The sequence below is a fragment of the Culex pipiens genome, chromosome 2 (genome assembly GCF_016801865.2).
Source record: "Culex pipiens pallens isolate TS chromosome 2, TS_CPP_V2, whole genome shotgun sequence".
Classification (NCBI taxonomy): domain Eukaryota; kingdom Metazoa; phylum Arthropoda; class Insecta; order Diptera; family Culicidae; genus Culex; species Culex pipiens.
The window spans coordinates 24,594,679-24,613,759 of NC_068938.1; the positions used below are offsets into that span (position 1 = coordinate 24,594,679).

General features: G+C 33.4%; 1 protein-coding gene across 1 annotated transcript; it reads right to left on the minus strand.

The window, feature by feature from the left end:
* Positions 1 to 6,886: 6,886 nt before the first annotated feature.
* On the minus strand, positions 6,887 to 7,629 carry LOC120414578 (uncharacterized). Its single transcript, XM_052707782.1, has 3 exons — positions 7,332 to 7,629; positions 7,170 to 7,271; positions 6,887 to 7,065 (listed from the first exon to the last, which is right to left on the minus strand). The coding sequence occupies exons 1-3, from the start codon at positions 7,522 to 7,524 to the stop codon at positions 7,049 to 7,051; spliced, it is 312 nt and encodes a 103-aa protein (XP_052563742.1). The 5' UTR covers positions 7,525 to 7,629; the 3' UTR covers positions 6,887 to 7,048.
* Positions 7,630 to 19,081: the final 11,452 nt, after the last annotated feature.

The window sequence follows — 19,081 nt, forward strand, 5'->3', positions numbered from 1 at the left end:
CAAAACATTAAAAATTAAAAAAAATTATTTGAGGAAAAAACTTGTATTTAAGACACAAGCACATAATGTTAATCCATCAAAATTTTTACATGTTTTTACATTCAATTTTAGATTTTCGACCAACATAAAGTAATGAATAGCTCAAAAAAACGGTATGCAAGTAAATTTCTGTAGAAAATTTTGCAGAAAAATTAAAAAAAAATTGAAAAAAAAATAAATATTGCGAACGTAATATTCTTGTTATTTCATAACAGATTTTCAAAATTAACAAATATGTTTTTTTTTCTTTGGCTAGCGAAGCTTTTTTTTCAATACAATTCTCAATACAATACAATCCATACAAAATGGGTATGAGAATAAATACAATATATATTTTGGGAAGGAATTTTCACATCGATTTTTTTTATAATTCACAAATTTTTCAGAGGTATTCTTTATAAAAAAAAGTTTATTTATTTCACTATTAATTACTAAAAGTTGTGTTCCAAAAATCGTACTTTTTTGATTTTCTAAATATTAAAAGTAAAACAAAAGCTCGAATGCCAAAAGGTCAAATAGACAAAGGACAACTGAGAAAATTACAAAAAGTCATAATTATATCACTTTTAAATCAAAATATTTTGTTCAGCTAACTGTTACATTTTAATGGGTTAAAAATGTGCAGTTTTTTTTCATCAAATGAGAAAATTCTCAATTATTAAAAATTAACGATTTCATTACATTCTCACAACGTAATAAATTTTTGATGTATGTTTTTCGATCTTTCAAAATAGAATATGCTTTTTCCTAAATATTTCTGTTAGATTTTCTATTATTTTAAACATGTGCATTTCTTGAAAAAAAGATTTAATTCAAAAAAAGGTTTTATTTCCAATTTGTTTAAAACAAGTAAAATTTATTCTTTCAATTCAATTTATTATTGTTTCAGATTTTATTTGTAGAATATTTTAATTCTTTGAAAATGTTTTTTTCTTGCTGCCTTTGAGTTTTTCCAATAAATTATATAATAAAAGTTCCTTTTAAAAAATATGATAAATATACCGAATAGGAGCCTTTTTAATTCTCATTCTTTTAAACATGAGGAAATCTTTAAAATAATCTTTATCATTTTTTCTGTGAGTTCCTTTTCCATTGATTCAACATAAGTTAATCTTGTTTTAGTAAAATTATCGTGAGTTTGGGAGGCTTATGAAATGTTTTATGAAAAAAGTCTAAATTTAAATATATTTGATAAAAAATTTAAATTTAATGAATGATTTTTTAATGATTTTTAAACAGCATATTAGTAAATTATCGCAAAACATGTGCATTTTATTAAATCACTATTTTCCACAAATGGCAGCAAATAGCCAAGAAGACTTTAAAAAATGTCTTAAACAAAAAAAAATTCAATATTTTTAGAAACAAAACAAAATAGAAACAAACAAAACTTAATAAAGTGCACCGTCTTCAAAATAAAATAACAGAAATTTGCCACTAATACTGTACGAACAATCAACAATATCTTTAAGGCTTTAAAAATATCATAACTATTTGTTGAGTTATAGCCACGATGATCGTGTAAACTTTTTATATTTATTGCAATAAAGCATAAACAAGTTATTTGCTCTTAAAATAAATGTAGTTTTTCACGACCGTTACAGTAATTTTGGGTTACGTTTCGGTCTCGGTCACTTGGTCGAAACCGAGCCCAACCAGCGTTTATGGCTGAAAGGCTCGTTAATAAAGACAACTAACTAACTACCTGGCTTGGATAAAAAAGTTTCATTTTGTAGGCATCCAAACATGGTTTTTCCAAGATTTTTGAACTTACAGACCAAATCTTTAAATATTTTTTTTTTGTGGAAAATGTTTATTAATTGTAAAATCCATTTTGGGATAGTTGTTTACAGATAAAACACAAATTATATCGATAGTTGCCGTAGTTTCAAAGATACCAAAATGTGATTCATAAATATCTAGGTGCTCCAGATGAATGAATAACAATGTTGACACTCATACAAACGAGAAAACAAAGACCAGCGCTAGATGCTAACGCAAACTGAACCAGATTATGATGATAAAGTAATTTGTGAGCAAACATGGGTGAAAATGGAGTGGAATCCTTTGCTGTCAGCTGTTCAAGCAATTCGAGAACATCTGAGCCAAAGAAATGCGAAAAAAAGATGCAAGCAGCCATAAAAGCGTAGAAATCAGGAACCGTGAAAGCCATCCTCTTTGGATGGGCGAATTCCGGACTACGGACGGAACTCTGGAAAACGAAACCCAAGCTCCCCTGTACGTGCCAGGATGACGAATGGACTCGCCTTAGATCCGGAGCAATCTTATCTCCTAGTCCCCCCTCGGAAGCTGGGTAAAGAGGTCGATTTTAGGAGCCATTTGGAAACAACTTCTTAGGAATCTTACGCTACCAACAATTGACGAACTGACCCTAACAAGCTTTTTTTCGGATATTGGTTTCACATGGACTGGATTCAGGATTCGAGAAGAGTGTCAAGCCGGGATGCTGACGACGATGACACAGTAGATTGGCCTTGGGCCATCAGATCCTTGAGATTTTTTTCCGCTGCTGCTTGCGTTTCAGTTGGAGTAACTCTATTAAACAGGACGAAGGACTCAGGACTACCGATTCGTGCGTCCTTGTCCCATTTCAGACCGAATTATCGTTTCAATTTTCCGGTTTTTATCACGAAACCGGAAGATGCTAAAATTGGATTTTTGTTTTCACCAGTGACTTTTTTCTGGATTACAAAAAAAGTACTGCGAAACTGGGAACATGCCCTAAGGGCACTTAAAGAACCCGGCAGCAAATTTAAGCTGACAGCATTCATGCAACCTCGGACGGAAAATATCGCAACTTTTGCATTTTTACTCCATTTCAGAAAAGATTTTCATTCTTCAAATGGCCTCCGGCCATGGGGACTAGATAACGCGCGATACCTAGCCTGAAATTGCAAACCCGTGCAAAGAAGCGCGAGCGGAAATAATTATTTTCTTTCCTGGACTGGAAGAGTTGGGCGCTTTTTTTTCTCTCCATACTTCTGCATGATGGTGCAGAATGCAACCTCCTCTGTCTGCTCGAAGGCCGTGCATTGCAAATTAAAAGTTGCAACTAGGGAAATAAAGCCGGGTGGAGAGAAAACTATGTTCTACACAGAAAAAAAAAGTTGAATTTTGGAATGTTGAAAATTTGGTAGGTTGAATATTACCTCTATTTTTGAGTAATATTACATAAAAAATGTGTAAAAATGTGAACCTGATGAATATTCATCAAAAACTGATGAAAATTCATCATTTTCTGGGGTTAAATTAATCATTTTTTTTTGCCACAAGATCTGTCACCATTTCCTGATGAATATTACCATCATTTTTTTTTTCTGTGTAGCAGTGGAACGGGTTGAAATAAATTTAAATGAAAATTGTAATTTCAAATTTTTAATTTTAAAAAAAATCTGCGCTTAAATTCTACAAAATATGCCATTCTGAAAACTGAAACTCATTCTGATTGGTTCAAAATTCACAAGCAGTGCTGGTTGCCTAGCAACGATCAGGTGTATCAACAAATATCCACGCAGGGCAAATAAAGTTACTTTGTTTTGATTGGTAAAATAACTTAGACCAACCCTAATTTCCATGACTACCAAAACATCAAACACTGAAAATTTCATGGGAGGAGCTTTTCGAAAGCGTCAATCAATGTAACTTACCTTGTAGGTGAAGACAGAATCTGTAAATAAAATGAATGAATATTAGTTGAATTGAAAAAATTATCTAAATCTAATGGTGTTTTTTGTAATCAAACAATATTGTAAATAATTAGTACAAACACCTAAAAATACAAGATGATCAATTTTCTAAAGTCGATCAACTTCTCATTTTATTTTTTTATTTGTATAAAATTTTGTCCGTCGATTTCTTATGTCCAAATAAGCTATTTTGCATAATTAGTTTCTTCATGTAAGTCTCCGTACAAATTTGTGGGCTGTCCATAAAAAAGTGCTATGAAAACATTCGAAAATGTGTTTCTCTAGACGGGATTTTCTGATCGAATTGATGTTTTCGGGAAAGTAGTAGGTTCTGTTAAGGACTATTCAGAAACAAATAATTACATTCTAAAATAATGTACCCTTTTTTGAAATAACTTTTTATCACACAAACTCGATTTTGACAAACTATTTACCCTTGGAATTACATTTATTTTTTTCTATTTATTTTAGTAGAAAAAAAGGGCCAACTCTTGAGCCAAATGGTATGACGGAGTTTTGTTTTTGACCAAGTTATGGCTTGAAAAAAAATATATGTTTTTTTTAATTCGCAAATTAAAAAAAACATATGTTTTTTTCAAATGCTCACAAAAAATCTTTAAAAATCATTTTCAGATGTAAAATCAAATTCTAAATACCTTTGCAATATCTTGGTAAAGTACAGCGGTTTTGAGTAATAGGCATTTTAAAGGTGAATTTTTCAACAAAATTGTTATTTTTAATTTTTCAAAACAGTGTCCATTCTTGAACAAAATATTTTCGATGGGTTGAAAAAATTCTCGGATCATCAATGTTAGGAATTTTCTCAGCTTTACGAATATGTTTTATAAGATAGTCAGGGAGAAAAGAATGAAAATTACAAAAAAAAATAGTTTATTTTCTAGTTCTACTGTTTGAGAGTCAATTTTCAATCAATAAATTGATCAGATTTTCTATGTTATATATGAAAATTATGTGAAAAATTTCCAACTTAAAAATCTATAGTCCAGACTTGATTATTCGAGTATCGATAAATTCGTATTTTTTATTTTCTACTTTTAAACATTAAATTCGAGTTCTGTGACCCCAATTTATGTCAAATCGGAATAGTTGATTATCTTTTTAGCACACCAAATATAGTTTTTAAGTATTTCAACCCCGCTATTTTGGCCGCCATCTTGGATTTAAAATTTTTAAATCACTTTAGAGCATGTTTGGGGTCATATTCAAGCTTAACAATCAAAAACAAGGAAAGAAAAAACATTTTTTTCCATGATTCGATTATCCGAAGATTTGGTTACCCGAAGTGAAATTTTTCCGAGGCCTTTGGATAATCGTGTCTGGACTGTATATATTTTCGGATTATTAAAATAACGCTAAAAATATGAGCCCTTATGAAGGTTGAAGACAATGCTAAAATATTTATTAAAAAAAAAAACATTTAATCGGAAAAAGAATTCAAAAGCATCCCATAATTTAATGATTATTTTTGTTTTACCTGCACTCAAAAAAATGAGTTCGCGTAAACGTGAACAGAGTTCATGCCAACGGGAACCAGGAAGAAAACTGTTCACTTTCATGGTGCAATGCACTATAAAAGTTGAACAGTTTTCTTCCTGGTTCCCGTTGGCATGAACTCTGTTCACGTTTACGCGAACTCATTTTTTTGAGTGTGTCAATTATTTGTATAAAAACCCTGAAAGCCGATATCATCAAGATCAGATTTGTATTGAAATCTTTTAAAAAAAATATATAATATAATAAGATCAATAGTTTTCAATTAAATTTTTATTTCAAACTGATTTGATAGGAAAACGTAAAAGAAAAATTATTTAAAGAATTTTAATTTTTGATTTAATTCTAAAAAGATGTTTTATGATTATTAAAAAGTCAATATAGCATGATATACATTTATTAAAAAATATACTCTCTATTTTTGTTCCAAATTACCTCTCTACAACCCTCGAGACGGATTTTGATTTAAAAAATCTGCCAGGAATAAATTTTTCATCTAATTTTGAATCTTCAAAATGCATTGAAAAAAATATCTCCTAAATTTGAAAAAAAAATTGAAATCGATTATTTTACTCATTCATATGACTTTGTCAATTTATAAATTCACTACATTTTCGAGTCATTTTTCACCGTTGCTGTTCTTGTTTTTTTTTTCATTTATTTAGGGCAAATTGAAAATTCTTGGTCAATCGCTGCACAATATTGCCCTTGTTTCCAACTAATAACCCACATTTTTTATAACAAAATAAGTATAAAATTCCTTTTTTAAGTAATTGACCTAAAACTACCAATTAAATCAAACAATAAACAAGATGAATGCATAAAAATGCCTATAAAGAAGAAGAAAACAAATAAATAAGAGAAATAATGTTTGTCGTATAACACTTTTTTTAATTGCCTAAAGCATAGGAAAAATGTAAAAAGTTTCGATCTGACCTTGTTATCTTGTCACCCCTTGCAAAATGCTGCCAATGTGACAACTAACCAAAGGGAATTTATGGCCAGAAGATGTTTTGACACACGTTCATGCCCGACTCTTGTAAACAATTTCAATTATAACTCGGGACTCCGTTAACCAAATTCATCCAAACTTCGGGACAATGCATAAAACGGTTTTTTTTTAAATTTATATTTATTCAGTTTTTCTTTTCCATGTACATTCATTCAGTTAAAATATTATTGAGTGTCCAATCACAATCGATGACTTTTCACCTCAATTTTAAATACTAGCAATTTTCATTTATTCATGAAATATTGTAGCTTTCGCTATTCAGTGATTTCAAATGTAGGAGGTCCTACATGTACAAAAGGGAAAAGAGATACCTTAAAACTAACTTATAAACTATATAAAGAGCGGATCAATGCAGCTGAAGACTGCAATGATTTTTGTCGAAATGCATCAATTATCTTATTGGACATAACATCCAAAGTGTCAACTTCGGCTAATTGATGAAGTTCACTGGTGCTGAACCAGGGAGGAAGTTTCAGAATCTTTTTCAGAATTTTGTTCTGAATCCTCTGAAGTTTTTTCTTCCTGGTTAAGCAACAGCTTGTCCAGATCGGCACAGCATAAAGCATGGCAGGTCTGAAAATTTGTTTATAAATTAACAGTTTTGTTCGGACGCCAACGGAAATAAACCTCCTTGCGAATCAGCCCAATTTATTAGAGGCAGATCAAAGCTGCAATTTAGATTTAAGTTTAGTACATGTTGTGTTTGTGTGTGTGTGTGTTTTTGTCTTACAATTTGTTTGTTTCCTGTTTTCCGTCCAACCCGATCCGGATTTGTGTTCTACGTTTGTGTTGTAGCTGTAATTTTAGGTTATGTTTAACAGCGTGTTCGGTTTTACATGTTTTGTACAGATTTTGCATGTTTCTGTTGCGTTTTACATGTTTATCTGTTCCAAACTTACTTGTTCGAGAACCTGCGCCCTGTCCTGTCCTGTTCGGAAAATTCTCAACTCTTTCCCGCCGTATTCCACCGGCCGGTTGCCACCCGCGTGTGGTCCTTGTGTCTGTTTACAATTTCCGCACTTAGTGTTATTTATTTCAACGTTTTGTGTGTTTAAACTTACATGTTTGTGTCCGTCTACCTCCCGTCATTCCCGCGAACCACAAACCTTCCAATTTACTCCTCACAATCCTCCTAATTATCCTCCTAATTATCCAAAATGCTCCACGATCCTTTTTCCCTGACCACTTGTGCTCGTAAAATTTGATTGTGACTTTGTTTTGATTTGTCGTCCCTTTGCTCGTGTGTTCCGTCATTGTTCACGTTCCTCTTTCTCACGTCTCACGCGCGTGAGATGCCGACGCGGCGTTCGTTCCCACGCAGCAGCATGGTGTCGACCCCGTCGCGGCAGTGAGCGGCCTCAACAAGTTTATTCTTGAGACAAAGTCTAGAATTCCTGTTTATAAGCGGATACAAACATTTAATATATTTGTTACATTTAACCTGGATACTTTCAATGTGATCCTTGTAAGTAAGGTTTTTGTCAAAAGCAAGTCCAAGATATTTCACTTTATCCTCCCACTTTAAATTTACCTCATTCATCTTTATAATGTGATGACTTTTTGGTTTAAGAAAATCAGCCCATGGTTTGTGAGGGAAAATAATAAGTTGAGTTTTTGCAGCATTTGGAGTAATTTTCCATTCTTTCAAATAAGAATTGAAAATATCCAAGCTTTTTTGTAATCTTCTTGTGATGACACGAAGGCTTCTACCTTTGGCGGAGATGCTTGTATCATCAGCAAAAAGTGATTTCTGACATCCTGGGGGCAAATCAGGCAAGTCAGAAGTAAAAATATTGTATAAAATTGAACCCAAAATGCTTCCTTGAGGGACGCCGGCACGTACAGGTAGTTGATCAGATTTGCTATTCTGATAACATACCTGCAGAGTACGATCCGTCAAATAATTTTGGATAATTTTCACGATATAAATCGGAAAATTAAACCTTTTTAATTTCGCAATCAAACTTTTATGCCAAACACTGTCAAATGCTTTTTCTATGTCTAGAAGAGCAGCGCCAGTAGAATAGCCCTCAGATTTGTTGCTTCGAATTAAATTTGAAACTCTCAACAACTGATGAGTAGTTGAATGCCCAAGGCGAAATCCAAACTGCTCATCAGCGAATATTGAATTTTCATTAATGTGTGTCATCATTCTATTAAGAATTATTCTTTCAAATAATTTACTAATAGATGAAAGCAAACTAATGGGCCGATAGCTTGAGGCTTCAGCAGGATTTTTATCCGGTTTTAAAATCGGAACTACTTTGGCATTTTTCCAAATACTGGGAAAATAATGCATAAAACGGTGTTTGTTTACAATGCGTGCTCTAGTTTAGTTTAGCGAATAAATGTTCATGAATTTAATCAGTAAGTAAATATAAGATTTTCCAAGGTATAAAAGTTTTAACCGAAATTTAGGAATTTCGATTTATCCAGGCAAATAATTTTATGGGCCTAAGCAAAAGTTATTTTTTTTATCCAGATATAAACATCAATTCTAGAGTTTTTTTTTATTCGGTCCTATAAACATATTAAAGACAATAGTTTATTGGTCCTTTTCAAAAAAAATTTGGAATTGAAGTGAGCTGGATAGACTGGAATGTTCATTAATTCTTAAAACTTTGCACAGTTATCATTTCCTTAGAAAAACCAAACAATCACTTATCAAATGGAAATACCACGTGTTTGCCGCATACAACTATTCCTCACACACCTTATCGCAATCCCAAAACTCATGGCATCCGATTACCCCCTATTATACATTCATACAAACACCACACGTTCATCCATCCACCCGTCCAGCAATCGCACATCACCGTAACATGCTGCCAACATATGTCACACACTTGCAGCCCCAGCTCGCCTCAATCGATTGAAATGTTCGAAATCGTTTTTCCCCCTTTCTGTTCCGAGCCAAAATTCCGTACCATATTGTCCCGTCAAATCCGTCCAAAAATGTTTGACCTTTTTTTTTGTCGTCAACCGCACTTCAATTCCGAAGCAGTCAAACCCGCACATTTGGCCATTTCATAGCCTCGTGTAGGAAAACACAAACAAAACCAAGCAGCGTGAGATTAATTTCACACACACACCCAATCACACTTGCACCAGCACACACTGATAGACGTCTTAAGGTCACACACTCTTATCACACATACGAAGCCGCTTTGGAGTGGGTTCTTGAACTTCGTTTTCCGCTACCGTATTTTTTTTCGAGATTTACGATTCTTGCTCTTATTCAGAGTCCTCTTTGGATGGGAGAGTAGAGGGGAGAGCACCAATACAACCAAGTCACTAATCTTTTTTGGTTTGACTGTAAACGACGACTGATAAGGATTTGGATGGTGATAGTAGTAATAATAAAGAAGAAGGGTAAACCGTTGAAAGCTAATACCGTTTTTGTTGGCTGTAATTACACAATGTGTACGAGTCTCCGTGACTTGCAGTAAACAGCAAAAGTGGAGCAGCAGTGCTTCCAGAAATGCGAGAAGGGTTGTGTTTCTGCTGATGTTGGTCACTGGAACTTGGGATACTCAAATCACATCAACTGAATTAATGATTCTGATCCCACGTGACATACCAGCAGTCCAACCATTCATCAATGATCAATGAATCGACCACCATTACTCGGTGAAATTCCAATTGACAAGTCATCTTCTAGATGAGAAGAAACTGAGCACTGATAGGTTTGTGCACTTTCCCAGCCTCAAAACAAACCCCCTTAGGAAGCGCTCTCCTCGTCGACCAATCACTTCAAGAGTCCTCGCTTCGAAGAAGCTTTCTAACCAAGTGTTAATCGAGTTCGGGCTGAAGTGCCGTTCCACCAGCCCACAGCTAATAATGAACGGCATTAATAGGAAGCCCACGGGGAAGGAGTTGCGAAATGGTGTCCTCTGAGTGGGGTTTCAAGACGACGAACGGAACCACTCTTCGGTACTATGGTGATGTTTGCTTAGACGGGCAGGGGCACTTTTTGTCGTGGCACCGGGATCAGAGGTTTGTTGACACTTTAGTCGGAGATCCGCGAGATAGGCCATGAACACAGGCTGTGGGGGTCTTATGTCTAATCGTATTGTAGTATTTTAGCGAAATTTAATCTTAGGGAGGTCGGCCCCTTGATCTGTTCAACTTTAAATCCGTTGAAATCTATTTTCCAACAATCACGAATATCAAGTAAAAATGTGACCACCGACAAACATTTCCCCGTTTATTGGATTACTGTTCTGCTACTCGTGTAGCATGAAACGTTTGTGACCAGCACTTGTACAAATCCCACGGCCATCATTAGCGTTCAAGTCCTTGTCGAGCTAACAAATCCCCCCTCGCGTTCGTTGTTTAAGGCTCTCGACTCGTGGTTGATCCCCTTCCTCGCCTCTCTGCTGGCATCTCTTTGCAAAGTGACCTAGTTTTGCATTTCGAAAGCACAATTTACACCTAATCCATGCTTCCGTGGTGGAACCGCAAACGAGACGAGCATTTGGAGGAGCTTTTAGCGGAGCTTTCTTTTCTCCTTCCTAAGTGGTATTTTGGTCTTTTTGAAAGAAATTTTTAAGGCTTATTGATGTAAGTACTTGTCCATTCGACTGCACTTTGAATGAAATAAAAATATTTTTTTTTTTCAGTACGTTTCTGATGTTTTACGATTGTAGCCGAAAAAAATGCTGAATTGATTTTATGCTGTTGGAGCTCTTATAAAACCAGGTTGAAATTGATGCTTTCTATAAGCGATTTAATTTCATTTAAGAACAATTCTCCAAGATTGAGCAATGTTTTTTTTGCAAAATAAATTCATGTTTTTTAAATTGATGCAACTTTGTGTGTATTTTTTTATTGCCTAAGAAATCATTTTGCATTTTCAAGTTAGTCCATATAAAAATTTCGTACATTTTTGGCAGCTGTCCACAAAAAAATAAAATATTCAAGAATCCCTAGCTTGAGAATGGATTTTCTGATCAATTTTGATGACTTCAACAAAGTATTAAGTACAGTCCAGAATCGATTATCCGAAGGCCTTAGCAAAATTTCACTTCGGATAATTTAAACTTCGGATAATCGAATCACGAAAAAAGTATTTTTCGTTTTCACTACTCTAAAGTAATTTAAAAAAATTAAATCCAAGATGGCGGCCAACATAGCGGAGATGAAATATTGAAAAAAAATGCATTTTTTGATTTAAAATTTGACTACAACGGGGACGCAGAGCTCGAATTTGATTTTAAAAGTAAGAAAATTAACAAACCCCATTTTTATTTTGTTCGTTACTCGATTATCCGAAGTCCCATACAAACCTTCGGATAATCGAACTTCGGATAGTCGAAACATCGGATAATCTAGTCTGGACTGTATTGCCAAAGACTGCTCAGAACAAAAAATGGTTATACTTATCAAAATTTCTCAAAAACAATCCAACACATCTTATTTCAAATTAATAATTTGTATCTGAACATTTTACTTTGTATTTTGAACTACTGCTAACTGTTCAGAAACTTTTCTGTTCATAATTATGCTTAAAGAGTACATTTTTACGTTTATTTTTAGCCACTTTTGAAGTAACGTGAAATTTCAATGTTTTCTAATGGACATGCACAAAATTTCGATTTTGCGCCGTGAAAAAACTCTAGCCCAACTCATTTGGCAGAGTTGCCAATTTTCAAAAACAAAATCATGATTAAAAAAAACATGCATTAAAGTTGAAAAAACTTATCAGAAAATTTCCAACAAATACCATTAAATGAGATTGAAGATTGGGCCAATGCACGGATAGAAATTCTGTAAGCAAATCCGGGTTGTATTGTTAATTTGATATTGGTTAACCGCGGTGGAATTTCTTGAAATAATTCGAACTGTCAAAAATTCACCAAAGCATCTACCGGTGGTAACTTTTCTACCATAGTTTTTTGTGAAATCAATGTGGTAGATGCTTTGGTGGATTTTTGACAGTTCGAATTATTTCAAGAAAATCCACCGTGGTTAACCAAATTCAAATTTAGAATGCATGTCCGGTAACTCTGTGTCGTAGAATTTGACAACATTGAAATGTTTCCAAAATCGTCTACATTTTTTTCGATTTTGAACGACAATGTCGATTTTGAAAACATTTGCAACGAAATCGAAAAAAATGTTGACGATTTTGGAAACATTTCAATGTTGTCAAATTTGACGACACAGAGTTACCGGGGTTGCATTCTTAATTTGATTTTGTTTATCCACGGTAAATATTCTTGGAATAATTCGTTGGCGTCGAACTGTCAAAAATTGATCGCGGTGGATCGCGGTGGATACTTTTCTACCACAGTTTTTTGTGTGATCAATGTAGTTAATTTTTTTGTGGATTTTTGACAGTTCGAAATATTTCAAGAAAATTTACCGCGGTTAACAAAAATCAGATTAACAATGCTACTAGAGTTACCGGATTTGCTTACAGGATTTCTATCCGTGTGGTTGCTAAGATTAAGTCCCTGAAAAAATACAACTATAAATTTTTTTTTCAATTGACGATAACTCATGGAGTGAAATTTAAAAAAAAAACAAAAAAAAATACCCGCATCAAATTTTTTACCGTGTTAATTTTTTTTATTTTTTTGTGAAGAAAAAAAATCAACATAAAAGCAATGTTTTCAAAAATTTAAAGCAGAAAACAATAAAAAATCAATACAACTGTACAGTAGAGCTAATGTCACAATTTGGCAAAATGTCAATAAATTTATGCGAAATTTTCTTTCCTAGTGTTTTACGCCTTTTTTCTATCTGTTTTCGGGTTTTAATAATGTTCTTAAAATTTATTTATTTCTCAGATTTAAAAAAAAAGTTAATATTATTAACTTATTTAATTATCAACTCGAAAAATTCCTTTTGTAATACCTGCTTTGCTGTCTTTTTATACTGACTAAATGACCGACTTATCGTCACCAAATATAATAAAAAGGTCATAATAGTACTCATTTGAGTGCGTAATGTTCAACTTTTCAGTACTTGTTTCCAAAAGTACTACTTTTTGATATGTTTTTTGATTTTAAGTCGACCAAACATGTAATGAAAAAATTAAAAAGAAATCACCATAGTAATATAATAAAACATGATAAATGTCATTTTCAATTTTAATCAAGTGTTTAAGAATTATATCAATCAAAAGAGACTTCAAAATATTGTTTGAAAATGTGAACAATTTCCATGAAAAAATTAATGAATTATGACAATGGTAAATTTGTGAATTTCAAGGCCAAAACAGGAGATAGCAAAACAAAATCAAACGCCTTGAAACATTTCTCAATGCGCCTTTAATTATGCTTTGTTTTCTTGAAGACGTTTGCTATGCGGCCGATTCGTGCATGGCACCATCTTTTCATGCGCACACTGTAGGAAATGTTTCATCAGTCTGAGCTGCGATTGTGATTCAAATATTCTCGGGTGAGTTTTCAAAAAGCCGTAAGAGCCACCGTGACCTCTGACACTAGTTTTCGTTTTTCTCCAAAATTAAACGAAATTTCATTTATCTTTAGTTTGGGGCACTTGAAGGACGTGTAGATGAACAATCTCAAACATTTTTGATATTGGTTTTCGTAAGTAGGTCGAATACCGATGCAAAAAGGACTTTGTTTACCAATGGCTCTTACGGCTTTTTGAAAACTAATCCGAGTATTAAACTTTTAATCAATTCCAATTCTAAAATTATAGGCAAATAAAAAAAATTGCAAAAACAAATTTAATACTTTTCCCGTAATTTTTAAAACAATTGAAAAGAAATTACATGGAAGATTTCAAAAGCTTCTCATATTTTCACTTATAACCTTTCACCACGCGAGGGCACTTTGCTAATTGCTGCCTTCTTCTACAAGTTACAAAAAGGGGAATAAAAAAAACCTTGCAGCATCCTCCGGACACCATAATATCTCCTCCGCCAACTGAAACTTTGCTTCGCAACACGCAAACTAGCTTCCTTTACTGCCCTGAAAAAAAGCGCACTCTTTCACGACCAACTTCTTTAACCTTAAAAAAGAACCGTTTCTCAGCTTTTTTTTTCCTCTCTCCTGTCTAGGTTTCAACTTTCCACGGCAAAACACGCAAAAGTGCAAATTACTCTCGGCGGTGGTGTAGGTCTTGAAGGAAAAAAAAGACCAGGGCGTGACACGACAAATTGTGTACCAACAGCAGTTTGACTTTTCCTAAGTTTTCTCAGTCGCCCCGCGTGAGCGTGTACTTTGAGCAAAGGTCTTCCCCAACACGTGGGCGCCCCACAAGATAAAATTAGTGTGACACCAACGGTTCCACGGTGACAAGATAAGAACAAAGTGGACGGAAAAGTAGCACCATGTTTTCTCTTTGAATACTTTTTTATTGGGGGAAAAGTACTGAAATTACCGTTATTTCTCAATTTCTTGAAAATTGTAGCAAAAAAGAACAAAATTGCAAATTGAAAATTGCATGAAATTTTAAGAAAGCATAACTTCAGGCGCGAATTTAAACTAAAAAAATGGGAAATGGGAAAAAATGGGAAAGCTTTCCCGCCTCAAAAGGTGAATTCAATCCAAACATTTTCTTTTAAATACTTTCCCACACTGACCGTTAATGGGCTGCGAATGTTTTTGGGTGAAACAAAAATAAAAACAGCTGAAAAAAGATAAACTTGAAAGGTTGCATGGGTGCGACAGAAAAAAAAAACATTGTCACAAAATTTCACACCAGTTTTTTTGTGTGGAAGTGAGACGCAAGATGAAGGGGGAGCTTTTTTCCTCCAAAAGCACGGTGAAAATGTGAAAAATGATGCAACTTTAGCAGTCTCTTTGTCATGGAAACTAACCGGATGATGGGAAAATGAGCAAAATAGAGGGAGGGAGGCTCGTATATTTGCGTGTTCACCGGATGTTATTCTTGCGCGTGCTAGCGTGTCTTGAGTGAGTTTAACTTGAGCGAATAAAACAGTTTAAAAATGATTTTAAACTTTAGTTTAATGCCTTAGACACTGATGATAATATTGTTTAATATTTTTTGAGGTAAAATATAAGTTTTTCAAAAATATTTGATTGATTAATCATTAAATTATCACATTCTAAATAAATTCCCAATTTACCCACCATCTTCTTTTAGTCTAAAACAAACAATCCTTCACCACCCTCTCCCAACGTCGATGGAAGACCCTTAATTTACATGTATTATCACTTTGGCCAAGCTGCAAATTCTTGAAAGCCCGTTCCACCGATCCGATCCTTAATCTACCGTCGTTATTCTTTCCCACCGGCGGGGTGGACCAACACCATCCAGATACGATATCGAGACTGCCACTCTGATGCCAATCCATCCAAACGACCTCCATGGGCAACAACGGTGGCGATCCCATCCCCGGGATATGTTCCGGGCGAGAACACACAATCTCACACACACAAGGCTCCGTTCTGTGAAGGGTCTACAACGAGTAGATTAAAGGTGGTACCGAAACAATAAACACTGTCGGTTTTTGTACCCTTTCAAGATCTAAATCGAGGAAGGTTTTAAGAAAAATAGGACAAGGAATGTGTAGCAACAGATTAACAGCAAATATTATTCAATAGTTCTAAGTCGTCGTTTCAAAATTCCCCTTTTCTTCAAAAAGAAAAAAAAAAACAAAACTTGAAACAAAAAAAACATCGTAAAACATAATAACGTCATGATTCGAATTCCCGGACGTTCAAAAACCGGACACCTCATCTTGTTTTATCAATTATTTGGATATAAGTTTGCATTATGAATGTCAAAACTGTGTTATTTAATGAATACTAACATCAACTTTCATTTAAAATTTGTTTGAACGCTGTAGTTAATGCCAAAACAACAAAATAAAATAACATTATAAGTTTACCAATAATGTAAAACATTTCAGTGAAATATTTCACAGGCGCCCGAAGCACCGGGAAGGTAAAGCAGAGGGCTTTTGTTAATTTGATTTGGTTAACCGCGGTGGATTTTCTTGAAATAATTCGAACTGTCAAAAATCCACCAAAACATCTACCGCATTGATCACACAAAAAACTGTGGTAGAAAAGTATCCACCGGTAGATCCTTTGGTGGATTTTTGACAGTTTTTGACAGTTGAATGGCACTCTTAGATCTCAAATAAGCTGTTAACCTTTCAGGTCTGATGAGTTAACTATCCTATAATTTTCGTTTGGTCGTAAGAATCATTTTCCCCTCATTACCTGAAAAAATCGAACAAACAATCGATATTTTATATAACAATTTGTTATAATTTAAGGAAATCAGAACCATAAATATCTGAGTACTATTGTTAATTTAATTGCGGTTAACCGCGGTAGATTTTCTTGAAATAATTTGAACTGTCAAAAATCCACCAAAGGATCTACCGGTGGATTCTTTTCTACCACAGTTTTTTGTGTGATCAATGTGGTAGATGCTGCAAATTTTAGAATCTCACACATGACAATGATCCGACACATTTAACGCCACCTTTTGGCGGAATTCAAGAAAATCCACCGCGGTTAACGAAATCAAATTAACAAAAGCCCTCAGAGTTGCATTGTTGATTTGACATGATTCGAAATCCGGACACTTTGTAGCATATCATTTTCGTAATAGCTTGTAAAAAATCAGGTAATAAGTTGGAAATGTAGAAATATCATCAGGATATAGTATAAACAGTCAGTTTTTAGAGAATTCATGCAAAATATGTCTTTCCTAACAATTTTTCATCAGAATTTTAAAATTAAAATGACTTATGGTGCTTCGTATCCCGGACACTGTTAAAAGCTGATTCGATATCCGGTTACTTTTGCTTCGAATTCCGGACACTCGATTTTGCTTATGAATCGCACAAATTTGGACTGAAATGTTAGTGAATGGCACTCTTAGATCTCAAATAAGCTGTTAACCTTTCAGGTCTGATGAGTTAACTATCCTATAATTTTCGTTTGGTCGTAAGAATCATTTTCCCCTCATTACCTGAAAAAATCGAACAAACAATCGATATTTTATATAACAATTTGTTATAATTTAAGGAAATCAGAACCATAAATATCTGAGTACTATTGTTAATTTAATTGCGGTTAACCGCGGTAGATTTTCTTGAAATAATTTGAACTGTCAAAAATCCACCAAAGGATCTACCGGTGGATACTTTTCTACCACAGTTTTTTGTGTGATCAATGTGGTAGATGCTGCAAATTTTAGAATCTCACACTTGACAATGATCCGACACATTTAACGCCACCTTTTGGCGGAATTTTGAAATTCTGCTTTTCCCCATACATTTTTTCGAATTTTCCCATACAAACTTCAACGATAAAAAGCGACCCTTAACCCTTAACCGATTTGGCTCGAAATTGGCATAATAACTTATTTTTACCTAAAGAATCAAGCCAGAGGGCATCTCTTGAGATATTCCAAAATTTTCCATTTTTTTTTTTTTTGTCACACTTAATGCAGAATTGCATTTAATGCAGAATCGACCTCCAAATGTTCAGATAGATTCGTTTAACTTTTTGTAAAGTAAATCACTCTTATAATTGTTAGTTGAATCACTTACAAAATAAGCTTGAGCTTACAAATTCTCAATTTGTAAAAATGGTCCTCAACCATTTTCCTGTAGATCCTCTCTAATGATACGAATAAATTCGTGATCCCCTCTTCCTTGATTTGTATAACTTCAATTATAAATTTTACAAATATTTTATATTGAATAAATTATTGGATTACGCAAAAAATTACAAAATGCATTTTTTTTCAACTTAGTTAAAACATAAAATAACAATTTTTATCAGAAAAATATGGACATTACTATAAATCTACAGTTTTTTTAAAAGGTCCTATAAACATATAAAACGCAATAGCTTATAGGACCTTAAAAAAGCTCTGGAAATGTAATTTAAAACGCATTTTAAATCATGAGTTTCTTTTTTTATAGTATTTCTGTAAAATCATTTTGATTCCTATGTTTAAAAAAAATGTTAAATTAAATCCATAAAAATGATAGTTCAAATTAAGCCAGTCATTCAAACTAAACATTAATTTGAAAACGCCGATAAACTTCTACCAGGTAAAAAAATGTTTTCAATTAATCTTTCTAGTATAACTAAATTAGAATCAGAATTGTATCTTCACATTTCCAAACAAATAGTTTAAGATTTTTTTTAGAAAATAAAAAAAGTCAAAAATAATTGTAGGTATATCGAGGAATTAACAGGGTTGAGAATCAAAGTAAAAATTAGTATGATTGCAAAATTATAATAATAAGAAATTCAAATTTATAAATTTTCAAAAATTAATGTATTTTGATGTGTTAAATCACAGCTTACAGTTTAGCAAGCAAGCCAACAATAATGAAAAATAGGGAAAAAGCATACACAATTCGCTAGAAAAAAGTCCCCTAATCACATAGAATTTTTCAATATATATTTACAACAGGTGAAACTATACTACTACAGTTTTTGAAAAAGTTTTTTTAACATATGAAGCACAATAGTTTATTGGATATTATTACAACAAACTCTAGGCTTCTTTTGGAAAAATCCTCATTAGCAACCCTAACAAAAAAAATAGGAAAAAACGAACGAAAAACGTATTATCATTGGCAACTATTTTCTAGTTAAAAGAGAGTTGTTGAGTGATTTTCGTTTAATTGATTGCTTTCAATTTTGGTATCAAGTTATACTTTCAACCAAAATTGTCAAATTTTATTTAAAAAAAAACACACACACACATAAACTGCAAAATTCTTGTCCCAATTTTATGACGCCCTATCTTCTACAACCTGCCCCAATGCGACGGATGAGCTGCTCCTGTACAAACTGCGAAAAGGACATCATCTTGGCTAACAATGAAGACG